The 13205-nt window shown below is 37.0% G+C and overlaps 2 protein-coding genes across 3 annotated transcripts in view; one reads left to right on the top strand and one right to left on the bottom strand.

Moving 5' to 3' along the window:
* Window positions 1-12030, top strand: part of GLO1 (glyoxalase I) — a 32493-nt gene extending 20463 nt beyond the window's left edge. For both annotated transcript variants that reach the window (XM_004460283.4, XM_071218441.1), the window contains 5 exons: window positions 2054-2136; window positions 4709-4849; window positions 6628-6695; window positions 7395-7484; window positions 10041-12030. In XM_004460283.4, coding sequence (XP_004460340.2) covers window positions 2054-2136; window positions 4709-4849; window positions 6628-6695; window positions 7395-7484; window positions 10041-10129 — 471 coding nt within the window. In that variant the 3' untranslated portion in view covers window positions 10130-12030. The remainder of the gene's footprint in view (window positions 1-2053; window positions 2137-4708; window positions 4850-6627; window positions 6696-7394; window positions 7485-10040) is intronic.
* Window positions 1-13205, bottom strand: part of DNAH8 (dynein axonemal heavy chain 8) — a 467072-nt gene that overhangs the window by 418978 nt on the left and 34889 nt on the right. The window lies entirely within an intron of this gene.

Raw genomic sequence — 13205 nt, 5'->3', positions numbered from 1 at the left:
GAGTTATGATTAGGGCATTGAGTCTCCACCCCTTGGTGGATGGGGACTCACAGATAAAAGGCATGGCAAAGAACAGAGTTGAGGGTTCTTAATGTTGGAGTTTTTTGTCATTGTTATTGTTGTTTTCTCTTTTTATTTTTTTTAAAATGTTACATTTACCCCATATACCTCCCACCCCCCTCACCCCACTCCTCCCACATCAACAACCCCTTTCATCATCATGGGACATTCATTGCATTTGGTGAATACATTTTGGAGCACTGCTGCACCACATGGGTAGTGGTTTACATTGTAGTTTACACTCTCCCCCAGTCCACCCAGTGGGCCATGGCAGGACATACAATGTCCAGCATCTGTCCCTGCAGTACCACCCAGGACAACTTCAAGTCCTGAAAATGCCCCCACATCATATCTCTTCTTCCCTCTCCCTATCCTCAGCAGCTACTATGGCCACTTTCTCCACATCAATGCTACAATTTCTTCCATTACTAATCACAATAGTTCCATAGTAGGATATCAGTAAGCCCACTCTGATACATACTCTATTCCTCCATCCTGTGGACCCTGAGATGGTTATGTCCACTCCATCTCTATATCCAGAGGGGGTTTAGATTCCACATGGATGATGGATGTAATTCTCCTGCTTGCAGTTGTAGGCACTCTTGGCTCCCTGGTATGGTTGACCTTCTTCACCTCCCTGTTAGCTGGCTGGGGTAAATCAAATAAACCAGAGGGTAGGAGTTTGATGCTGAAGTCTTAAGCTGGAGCCCCGGGGAAAAGAGACAGTGCTGTTTGCTTGATAGTCTACAGCTGACCTTGTGGAGAGACGCAAAGCCTAGAGCCTCACAGTCTACAGCTGTCCTTGTGGAGAAAACAGGAGCTGAGCCCAGAGGAACCCAGGACGCCTGAGCCCTCACAGACGTTGGCAGCCATCTTGCTCCAACACGTGAAAACAGACTGTTGAGGGAAGTAGCTTATGCTTTATGGCCTGGTGTCTGTAAGCTCCTACCCAAATAAATACCCTTTATAAAAACCAACCAATTTCTGATATTTTGCATCAGCACCCCTTGACTGACTAATACAACCCAGCAATCCCACTCTAGGTATATACCCCAAGGAATTGAAAGCTGGGTCTCAAACAGATATTCGCACACCAATGTTCATAGCAACATTATTCACAATTGCCAAAAGATGGAAGCAACCCCAGTGTCCATCAGCTGATGAATGGATAAACAAAACGGGATATGTACATACAATGGAATGTTATTCAGCCATAAAAAAGAATGAAATTCTGATTTGTGTGAACAACATGGAATGACCTTGAAATTAACATGTTGAGTGAAATAAGCTAGACACCAAAGGACAAATATTTTATCATCTCATTGATATGAAATAATTAGAATAAGAAAACTCAAGAGTCAGAATCTAGAATATAGGTTACTGGGGGCTGGAGTGGGGATAGGGAATGGGGAATTAATGCTTAAATTACACAGAATTTCTTCTTTGTGTTGATTGTAAAGTTTTGGTAATGGATGGTGGTGATGGTAGCACAATATTGTGAATGTAATTAATAGCACTGAATTATATATGTGAATGTGGTCAAAAGGAGAAATATTAGGTCATATATGTGTTACTAGAATAAAAATTTAAAAAGAAAGAGTGGATTACCACTGTGGGTGACTAGAGCTCAGTCCTGCTCTAGTGCTTCTAAGAGACTATGTGAAATGTGCCTTAGAATTCTCCCACCAAGGGGCAAGGAAGCCAGGGTGTTTTATCCACAATGGAGGGCACTTCCAGGGGTATATACTCTCTGCCCTACACAAGGGTCTGCTTCTGTGGCCAGAAAATACCCCTGGGCACAGAGTAATAGGAAGGCAGTAGGTATGGGGACTGTTTCCAGGTTATTTCCATGGTGAGGGATAAAGTTGACAGCCCCCCCCCCATTATTGTTTTAGAGTGGTGAACTGTTTGTATCTTGTTACAGAAAGCACAGTTAGCCTTGACAATAAGTGGTGAAAGTTAAAGGTATTTAATATATACTGTTTCTCTTTAGGATTTTCTATTGCAGCAGACCATGTTACGAATTAAAGATCCTAAGAAGTCATTGGATTTTTATACTAGAATTCTTGGAATGACGTAAGTAAAATATTTATTAGCACCTAAATATTTAGATACATGTTCTTTCATAGCTTTGCAAGTATAAGGAATCTTTTAAGACCTGTTTAAAAATGAATTGAAGTTTGTTTCAGGAGTAACAAAGGATCTTGTGGCTAGGAACCTGGGACAGAGTTAAGCTCCTTTCCTTCTCTATTCTAGCCAGGCTCAGAAGACAGCAAAAGACACAAATACTTGCATATTCTCCAGCTCCCTTCTCTCTGACAGCTGCTAAATCCTTAACGTCTTCAGACCCCTTTAGATGTTTTAAGCCACTTTTTACCTCTTTTTTGCTTCAGGAAAGTAGATATAAGGACATATTACTCAGAAAATTAATGGGTTTACTTAAAACCGGCCATCTGTTCCATTTTTTTATAGGGTGTGTTCTCTTTGGTTCAAGAGGTAATATCCACTGATCTTGTAATCCATAAGGCATATTTGTTTATCTTAATTAGTTTCCCAGATGAGTTATTGTGTATATTTGTGGCTTTAGTAATATAGATACAAAAAGAATAGAATTAAATAATCTTTATTGCCTAGATAACTCCCATTGACATTGGGAGAAAAATTCAAGTAATACAGTATTTGTCTAGTTTAGAAATTTTGACCAGTTCAGAAAAATGCAAAGTGAAAAATGATAGTCTCCCTCTCCCAGTCCTTTTGCTGGAAAATAACTAACTACTGTTTATGCATATTTAAAGGACAGAATGAAAACACATTTATTGAGCACTTGCTATTTGCCAGGCACTTTATGTGTTTTGTTTTTCAAGATTTGTTTTTTTCTCCTCCTCCTTTCCTCATTGTTTGTGCTCAGTGTCTGCTCTTTGTGTCTTTTCATTGTGTGCTCTCTGTGTCTGCTCATCTTCTTTTTAGGAAGTACTGGGAACAAAATCCAGGACCTCCCATGTGTGAAGGAGGCGTCCAATGACTTGATCTACCTCCAATCCCTGCTTTTGTGTCTCTTGTGTTTCCTCGTTATGTCTCCTCATTGCTCCATCTTGTTGCGTCACCTTGCCACACCAACCTGTCATGTCAATTTGCTGTCTTGCTTGTCTTCTTTAGAAGGCACCAGGAACCAAACTTGGGACCTCCCATGTGGCAGGTGGGAGCCCAACTGCTTAAACCACATCTGTTTCCCTCTTTACATGTTTTATTCAGGCTTCACAGTAGTTTATGATGGAAGAAACTAAGTTTAAAGAGATTAAGTTACTGGCCCCAAATCCCTCAGTTGGCAAGTGGCAAGGCTGGAATTTGAATCCAGGTCTGAGTAGACTCCAATGCCACCTTGTTTTTAAAGAGCCCCAAAATAGGTTGCAACTTGACATTACTCTGGAAGGTAAGAAGAGCTAGTTCCCATCTTACTCATCTGTTAGACTTGTGTGGTCTGCTTTAGTAGATGCAGAAATAGTTTTTCATGATTGCAGTAATTGAGGTACTTGATATTTTATTATAAACATTTTAGAGTAGCTCTTATTTGTGGTAAATCAATGCATGGACCTCAGTGGGCAAAGGCATATTACATGGCAGTGATAATTGAGAAATTTGGCACAGAACTCTAGAAACTTCCCATTTGCTATGCTTTAATCATTTCCTCCTATTAATTAGGAACAAAGTCATCTTTGAGTATTTACTCTTCAGTAATCTAAAAAAATTGTTTATATGCATCCTCATTTACCTTACTTCTTGCAAAATAATCCTACACTCTTTAAATTTCACTTTATAGGCCATAACTTTATTTTCTTTAAAACTTCAAGATTAGTAATTTTCTTTCTTATCAGTTCTTCCTCTTCCACTGGCTCTTTTTCCTCAGCCTACAAATAAGCTTAAATCTTCTCTATTTTAGATGATTCTAGCCCCTCTGCTCTCCCACCTTCTTTCCTGTTGTCACTGCTCATGTACACAGGTGGACTACACTTGCTGCTGTTTTAATTCTTCACATCCCATTCCATCCCCAATCCAAGGGGGACCAGCTTAAACTGCCCCATAGAAACTTTCCTTATCGACTGATATTTCCTCAGTCTTAATCCTGTTTGACCATTCTACAATATTAGATACTGTTCATCACCTTATTGTTGACATTCACATGTCTTCTTTGGTATTAGTTTCTCCTCCTTCTCACCACCCACCCTAAATTTCCTTTTCCTGTAAGTATTGATATAATACTTACATAATATAAATGACATAATATAAATTTATTTGGTTTTATTGAATGCTATATCTCTGAAAGAATAAGGTAATACATTGTATTTTTCACTAAAAATAAATGAAATTCTTTTTTTGAAGATACCTTTTTCTGTTAATAAGATACCTTCTTCCATTGAAGAATTCATGAATTATAAAGTTTGCAATTTTTAAAAAATTTTGTATTTCACTGATATTTACAGATGAATAGCTGTTTTTTAAATGATTTTTAAACTGATTTTCCCCTTCTTTTCCCTTTAAAATAGCCTTGCAACATACAACTCTTATTCTGGAACTTGAATATTAGATTATGTTGATTTTAGTATGAATGAACCTTTCCTGTTAATGATACAGACTTGTTTTTTAATTTCAGGCTAATTGAAAAACTTGATTTTCCCACTATGAAATTTTCACTCTATTTCTTGGCTTATGAGGATAAAAATGACATCCCCAAAGATAAAAATGAAAAAGTAGCATGGCTATTCTCCAGAAAAGCTACTCTTGAGCTGACACAGTGAGTATGAGTTTTTATATATTCTGCATTTTTTTAAGCTTTTTTAAAATTTTTTACTTACCAATTAATTCAAATCAGTTCTGCCTACGAACTTCACATTTATACCAGTTTGTGTGTTTTTATATGGCTCTTTTGGTCTTTATATTGTCCTTATAGCATAGATGGGAAAAGTGAGGCTTTTAGATAGAGAATATAGGATTCTGAAATGTTAAGGTATTTGCAAAACTGTATCTAAATGAATGTTTAGGTACTGCAATTTAGGCCACCTGGCATTCAAATTTTGGTTTGTTTATTTATGTTGCTTTTTTATCTAGAAATGTTTAATAATGTGTTTCTTTAAAAAGCTTTCAAACCATTTTGTAATAATTAGCATGTGAATTTTAAGGTTTTTTTTTTTTTTTAAATTTATATCTCTGCACTCCTTAACACCTATCAAAAGAGAATTTGTTTCAGGATGTGTGATTTAGTGTGTCCCCTGATTCAGTACAAAGCTTTGGAATTGAACAGACTCGACATGAGTCTTGACTCTTATATTAGCTCTGTGACCCTAAAGAAGTTTTATCACCTCCCTAAGTGGCAGTCTTATCTGTAAAATGGAGATGCTCAATTCAAGCCCATTTAGCTGTTTGGAGGGTTTAATGAAATATAAATTACTAAGCATGATAAATGATAATTGTTATTGTTATCATTATTGTTCTTCATCAGATGCCTAGTTTTACTGTCTCCTTAGTCTAGTTAAAAATCATACTTTGCCCATTTGCCCTTTCTATAATTGAAACCTGGACATTTTGATATTTTTATGTGTTATAGCGGAATTTAGACTCTAAAGTATCTGTTCTTTAAGCTTATATCCAGCTAGTGTTATGATAGAGCTTTCCTTGAATGTCAGGACATAACAACAACAACAACAACAAAAAGAGAATTTCTAAAGGAAAAAAAGAAAACATCTTTCCTAGTCTTTGCAGATTGACCTGTGTGTTATTCTTCAGGGCTTATCCCTACAATGAGTTTAGAGAATAGCACCTGGCCAAAGCTTAGGGGCTTCCCTGATCCTTTCTGCACATATTTCTTGTCTTGGGCAAGTATGTATGACCTGAGGAATTCCCCCCTTTACACAATTCTGATGTTCTAAATGTCCCCTCTTCCCTAGGAAACAGCTTCCTCATAGTCTGGGGCACTGTACTATATGACTGACAGCCAGCATTCCCTTGCCCCAGGCATCTACTTGACTGTTCTCCCACAGTATTCTGTAGGAGAGCTCCCATGTGGCAAGTTCTGGAATGGCAAGTCCCTCAGGCCACCACCAGACAGATTGGCAGACATATATGCTCTCAGTACATGCACAAGGTTTACTCTGCTTCCTTTGGAACTGGGACCAGGGGTCTGCACTAGGGGCACAGGGGAGCCAGTGAGGGAAGGCGGAGGGGCCATCCAGCGTGCCATGACGTGCTACTTTTAAGTAGCCATTTTCTTGAATGTGTCGCCCTGTTACTGCAGTCCTTTAACTATTTTCTGGAGCTTTCAGAAAGATGTTTCTGTCCGTTCTTAAAGGTTATTCAAGTGAAGGGATGGAATCCTGAAGCTTCTCACTCAGCCATCTTGATTGTGGTGGGCTCTTCCTGTAATTAAAAACTTAATATTTCCAGCAGCAGGGATTAGGCCAAGCCTATAAAGTAGTATTTACACATGATGAGATTTCAGACACAGGTGGTTGCAACTTTGTTCTCAAAATATCTTTTCTACAGGACACTCATATTATGTTTTCCCACCTTTTGTAGCAACTGGGGCACTGAAGATGATGCAACTCAGAGTTACCACAGTGGCAATTCAGACCCTCGGGGATTTGGTATGCATGCCAATTTCTGTGTAATTTATGAATGTGTGTTATTGTGCATTGTGTACCTATTTATAATTGTAATAAATCTAAAGCAATTATGGACTATTAAGTATAATTAATTTGTAGACATAGTTATTTTATTTTCTACAAATGATCTTTAGGAGCTGTTTAATTTCATATACTCAGTCTAAAGTTTACATTTACCCTCTCACTTTTCAGTCTTGGTTTTACTTTTCTAGTAGACTCTTTAATTAAAATAAGCAATGAAACAGTGACTAATACTAATCCTGACTTCTGTTACCACTCAAGTCTGCCTTGATCTAAAAATCTCTCAGTTAAAGTGACAGGATTGTAGAATTCATATAGTCAATGCTGACAACAAGCCTGTTGAGTATGAGTAAATGAGTATTCTTTTTGGTGTTGCTGAGTCTTAACAGACTGAACTATATATAAGACAGTATTGGTTTATTTTAAGTTATTTATAATTTAGAATAACTAATTGTAACTAATTCATTACACTCAGCCAGTTTTACTTGGGTTCTTGTTGTTTAATATATTATAGATTTCGAACCTAGTAGATTTGATCTCCAGGAGCTTTATGTCTAAAAAAAAACACAAGTTTTGAAAGCCAATCATGGTACTTGGTATACCCAGTTATAATTATCTTTTCCTTTTCTCCTTGCCTTTTTTTGGGGGTGGTCACCTAAGGTCATATTGGAATTGCTGTTCCTGATGTACATGGTGCTTGTAAAAGATTTGAAGAACTAGGAGTCAAATTTGTGAAGAAACCTGACGATGGTGAGTCTTCTACCTGTTTTCTGCAGACCTGTTCTTAGTGAAATAATATTTACTAAGCACCCACTGAGGGCTCCATGGCAGTAAAAACCCTTGTGATTGCTTCAAACAAGCTTAAGAAAACAAGGGAAATTACTGGAGGAATAGCTGGGTATCTTAGGGGGAAAGGAAGGACAGTAATTAAGGGTTCACAAGAAGCAGGCAGGACCTCAAGAAGAGCCATCAAAACCTAGGCCGGCTCTTTCACCCCTTAACCCTGCTACCCCATCAGCTTTCACTGTTTTTGTTGAGTTCTGTTATTTTTATACTAGGATAACTATAACAGGTCTTCTTATTTAATAATTGCCTGGTATGTCTTTTTATCCTCTTAACAACCTTTGTGTGTTCTGATGCTTTAGGTATTTTTCTTAAAATAGCATATATCTGGATTTTATTGGATTTACATTTATTATAATTATTTTACTTGGATCTGTTGCTGCCACCATAATTTATTTCAATTTTCCCACACTGCTTTATTTTCCTTTTTTTTTTTTAATTAAAATGCAAAATATCCAAATTTCCTCCCCAATAAGATAAGAACTTGCTTCTTTCTTCCATCCCCATCATGTTACTTTACCCAGATTGGGATATTATTGTTTTGTTTTCTTTTTCTTTGGCCTTGGCTTTTTTTTTTTTTAAAGAAAATAACAAATACATCAAGATATTTGGTTACCTATATTTTATATATCCCTTGTAGCATCTTTTGATTTTTTTTCTGTCTTTTTATTTAAGTATCTCAAAAACTGTTTTCAAAAGGTTTGTGAGGCAAACCTTTGCCTTTAGATGCTTTCTGTGCCTGAGAATATTTTTATCATGCCTTCTTATGTGAATGATAGCTTGCTTGGTTTAAAATTCTGTTTATTTTCTTTCAATCTTGAAAATGCTACTCCATTGCATTTTTGCATTTAGTGATCCTGTTGAAAAATCTGACTGTTTAGTTCATGTCCTTTTGATTGTCGTCTTCTGTTTTGTTTTGGAAGCTTTTTTACATTTATCTCTTTGTCCTTCCCTTCTTTTTGGGAAATTTCCTCAAACTGGTAGACCAATTAGCTAATTTTTCCTCAAATGACTCTGTTCTGATATTCATCTTTGTGTACTTAGTTTCAGCTTTTATAATTTTCATCCTTAATTTTTGCTTGATTCCTTTAATATTTTCTTTGTCTTGTCTTGTATTGGTAATATTTCATACTAATCACTTTTTATGTTTTAAGTTCTTGTCCATAGTTCTAACATTTATTCTTCTATTTGAGCCTATAATTCATTGTTTTGTTTTTTAGTGTTATATTCCTCAAATTCTTTTTATATTGGCCCCAAGCTTATTTTTTTCCCTACGACTATTGGCTATTCCAATCCACGAGGAAATATGCATGAGCGAAGACCAGACTTGAGTTCTTAATAGCCCTAATGATCTCAGGAAAATGAGTGGGACAGGCCCAGGGTAGAGATACCCAGGCACCTGAAAATGAGGGTTCAGCATGTCATACTCCAAAAGCAGCTCTTCAGATTAGATCTTCCCTCTTTGTCCCTCAGAGAAAAGCAGTAATAGTAGGAGGCACTCTTTCTAATATAAATCCCCAGCCTTCCATGAGTGGAGGGTATGGGCTAGGGAGAGCAGTTGGTCCAACCTGTTTTTCTTGGTTCCTCACGAGAACAGCCTTCTGTACTGCTCTTATTTACTCCTGAACACATCTTAACCAGACATCTGAGCCTGTCCCAGGGATGGAGGTAGGAGCTGATGTTCAAGGCACTGAGGGGAGCAAGAGCTAAAAGTTTCCCTTCTGTTTATTCTCCCACAGTCATGATGGTTTGCCTTTTTGGTCCAAGCCAAAACTACCATCTCTCACATAGACCAGTTCAAACCAGTCTCTTCCCCCCTCCCCCCTTTTTTAATCTGTTTTTCTGGGATTGATATTGGGGAAAGGCACCAGAGCTGAGTCAAACTAATCCAGCCTATTCGCCCCAAAATAAATTTCTGAGGTTACGTTTTTCCATTTAAGTACAAAACTCTGACTTACTAGCCTCTCATTCTCAATTATGAATTTCTGAGAGAAAAAAATCCAATTGACAAGGTTTCTGATGTAGTGTTTAAAAGGGTGTATATGACCCAGGCATGGAAACAGAACTTCTGGATGTGTGGGCAAGGCATGCCACCCTGTTCCTTTCAAACATCTGCTTGTTTTTTCTCATATGTTTTTGTCTTTAAGACAATTTCTGTGACTACTGAACTGTTAGCATGAATTGGTACTGTAAAAATGGAATAAATACTTGATGCTTTAAAGGTGCAACCAATCCCATAGTTTATTTTCAGGAGGCTTGGTTTCCGGTTGTATGGAAAATAAAATTTTAGTCATTCTGAAAAACAAACATTTGGGCAATACAAAATACAGAACTTTTAAAAATTAAAATTATAAATAAGGTACTTTGTTAAAATACAAATTAGAATTTGAATTAATAAAGAGTATATTTCAAATTTTTAAAAACTGTAGCCCTTTCAGTAATGAAAATCATTTCATTTTACAGGTAAAATGAAAGGCCTGGCATTTATTCAAGATCCTGATGGCTATTGGATTGAAATTTTGAATCCTAACCAAATGATAACTGTTATTTAGTTCTGTGAGAATACTTTGTGATTTCAGTAAAGACATTGTAAAGCAAAAAAGAAAACAATGTGATTCAAGATATTCATGTAACAGAAGCATTTAGCACTGATGGATCGTTGTCCCGGTTGAAATTTTTTAAAATCCATTTCCTTTTCCTGTATCACCTAATTGTTCAGTCATTCTGGTTTTAAAAGTAGTGCTTTATCTTATGCCCTTGAATGTAATTCTGTAACTTTACTTTTTTAAGTAATAATTAGAACCGTTCCCTTCAGAGCTTACATTGGCCTTCATCTGTCTTCTAAATATGACATCTTTTTAAGCTTTCCTTTGAAACATAATTTTCAAAAAAATATTGAATGTATTTTTGTTGTGGATATCTTCTAGGGTTTCATTCCTCAGAAATAACTTTTCCCGGTAGAAATCAAGGAACACTGAACAAAAATGAAACCTCATGTGTACTTCAAACAGTATAAAGTATTTATTTTACAAAAGAAAAGGTACTCTTGGGAGCAGTTCAGAATCATGCTGACAAGGATGCTAGTAGAAAAACTAATTTATTTTCTTTTTTAAAGTACTTCCAGAGTTCAAGGACTAACTTCATTTATTTTAGGTCGTGGGGGAGGAGGAAGAGAACCTTACTTACTAGATACCCAGACACTGAACTAGGCGGTCATGTATTTTATCTCATTTAATCCTCACAACTATCCTATAAGAAAGGCTAGGCATATAATAACTTTAGTAAATTGAAGGCAATATAAATAGGCTCAAGATCTCATCATCATGTTTAGAATTTAGATTGTGTCTCAAAAATTAGTATTTCAGATTACCTCCTTTGCTAATCTGTAAAAACCCTAGGCAGGTTTGAGCATTGTCCTCTCAGCACTCAGGCCTGATTACCACGGTGAGGAATAAGCAGTGGAGGAAGTCTGTAGCACAGGACTCTCCTGGGGAGAGCCAGCTTATTCCTACAAGTGGTCTTACGTTACTCCTGAAGAGTCTCTATCCCAAGGTCTTCATTATGCCATTTACCATTTATTATAAATTATGTTCATTAATAACATATCACCTAAATTGTCTTCCCTGCTGTGAATGATATTTGATGAATTTTAAAAATCAAAGTGATTTTGAAAATCTCTTGTTCTACAAATAAAAACATCCAATTTATGATTTAACTACATTTAAATTTTTTTGCTGACTAGGGTGGAAGATCCTTGAATAGGTCATGCCAACTTTGCTTGCACTGCTAGAAGCACGTTTTGTTTCCTTTTTAGATGGAATGGATTTATGTGAGCAACTCAAATAGTTAAATACTTAACTTAAGGTTTAGTAAAATAAAATTTTAAATAAGTCTATGTTTAATTTGTGAACTTCTGTCCAGCATGTTCTTTCTTTAAAAGCCTGCCCTCAGGGAGTACTGCAAGGGTTTGAAAGGATTTGCAGGTTCACTCTAAACTGAGAATGATTGTAATTTTATATTGCCTATAAAGCAAATAATTTCTTTGGATCAAGAAGTATGGAACAGATGGGAAGGATTGTGGTAGAAAAAGGGCAGACAAAAGAAAGGCCAAATATGAAAAGTAAGTTGTAGGAGCTAAAGGAAACCAATTTCATATATTGAGTACCAGAATTGTCAAATGGGGAGTGTTACTAGATTCATAATTTTCATTTAAACCTTATTTCTAGAAAAATAAGCCTTCTCTATTTTCTAAGTAGATTTGCCAAAATACAACCCTTATTCCTTAAATGTACTTCTCTCTCTCTTGCATTGGGGGGAAGGGGTGTTATATATGTATATGTATGTATGTATCACAAGGTTTTGCTAGGGATTAGAAACTATATTTCCAAATTAATTTACCTGGAAAGTGGTGATATGGAAGGGCGAAATAAAGCACCGGAAGTAAGTTTTCTCATTCTGGTTTTCTATTACTGGACAGCAATACTGTGTCAGAAAACTGTTAACATAAAATAAATTGCCAGTCTCCTATGAGTCCTACACAGCCAAGACTGGAATTCCTAATGATGGTGGTTTGAGTAAGAGTTGATGGCTGAGAGAATCACTCCTGGCTCCCCTTCATAGCATTCTGAGCAAAAATGCATAATGTATATGAATATTTCTCAGTAACAACTGTTTGTGGAGAGGGCTATGTAGGATGCTTGCTGCTGGCAATGAGAAGGCAACTAACTATCTGATGTAACAAGCACTTAAGAGGTTAATGGAGGGTTCAGAAATAACAAAAGAACCCAGGTTCTTTTCATCTTTCTCATCCTGTTATCCTCAGCGTTTTCTCTTTGGGCAAATAGTACTACTGATTACAGACACCCACTGTGATTCCAAGTGTCTTTTTTCCACGTCTGTTCTTAGCCACTGATTTGGAATGTACTTTCTTTGTTAACTATACTTGTTTTGTATTTATTGGAGAAAAACAGAGCTCACTGGCGTTACCAGATTTTGTCTAGGTTCTTGACTATGCTGCAGAAATGAATTTCAAGAGCATGTCAGGTGAGTTAGGCCAGTAATTTATTCAGGCAGGGAGGGATGAGAAATGGGAGAAAATAACAGATCATGGGTTGCAGGTAGAGAGGAAGGGGCTGAAAAGTGATAAAGCAGATTGATTTACAGACTACAATTTCCCATTATAGATCATAAATGTCCAGGTTTTCTTGCATGGTCACCATGGCAGGGGGAAAATGGCAAGAGCAGGGCGCAGAGGGCAGGAACAGGGGCCCAAAGGTGAGAGAGAGCACATTCAGGCCTCGCACCTGCTTTTTGAACTGTTAATTATTCTACTCCTTTGCTAATGGCCTAGGAGTCCCAGCAAACACTGTTTTGATTGATTACCCCACCCATCAATTCCCCATGAGGACCCAATGATAAAGTCTTTGGGGAATATCCAGAGCGTCTCCTGGCTTCTGGAGGAATCTTGGGAAGGGTCTTCCAGCAGCCATCTTGGGGCATTTGATGTCCACATAGACTCTGCCAGGTTCCAGATCTACCTGTTGATTCCCTGTCTTACTAGCTGGCTTCATTCGCCCCTCAGAGAGTTTACACCTTTATTCTTAAGGGGGTGGTCTTTCTTCTGTAGCT

Source organism: Dasypus novemcinctus, chromosome 11 (genome assembly GCF_030445035.2).
Source record: "Dasypus novemcinctus isolate mDasNov1 chromosome 11, mDasNov1.1.hap2, whole genome shotgun sequence".
Taxonomy (NCBI): Eukaryota; Metazoa; Chordata; class Mammalia; order Cingulata; family Dasypodidae; genus Dasypus; species Dasypus novemcinctus.
The sequence above is the reverse complement of the archived record's forward strand: the minus strand, read 5'-3'. Positions and strand labels throughout refer to the sequence as shown.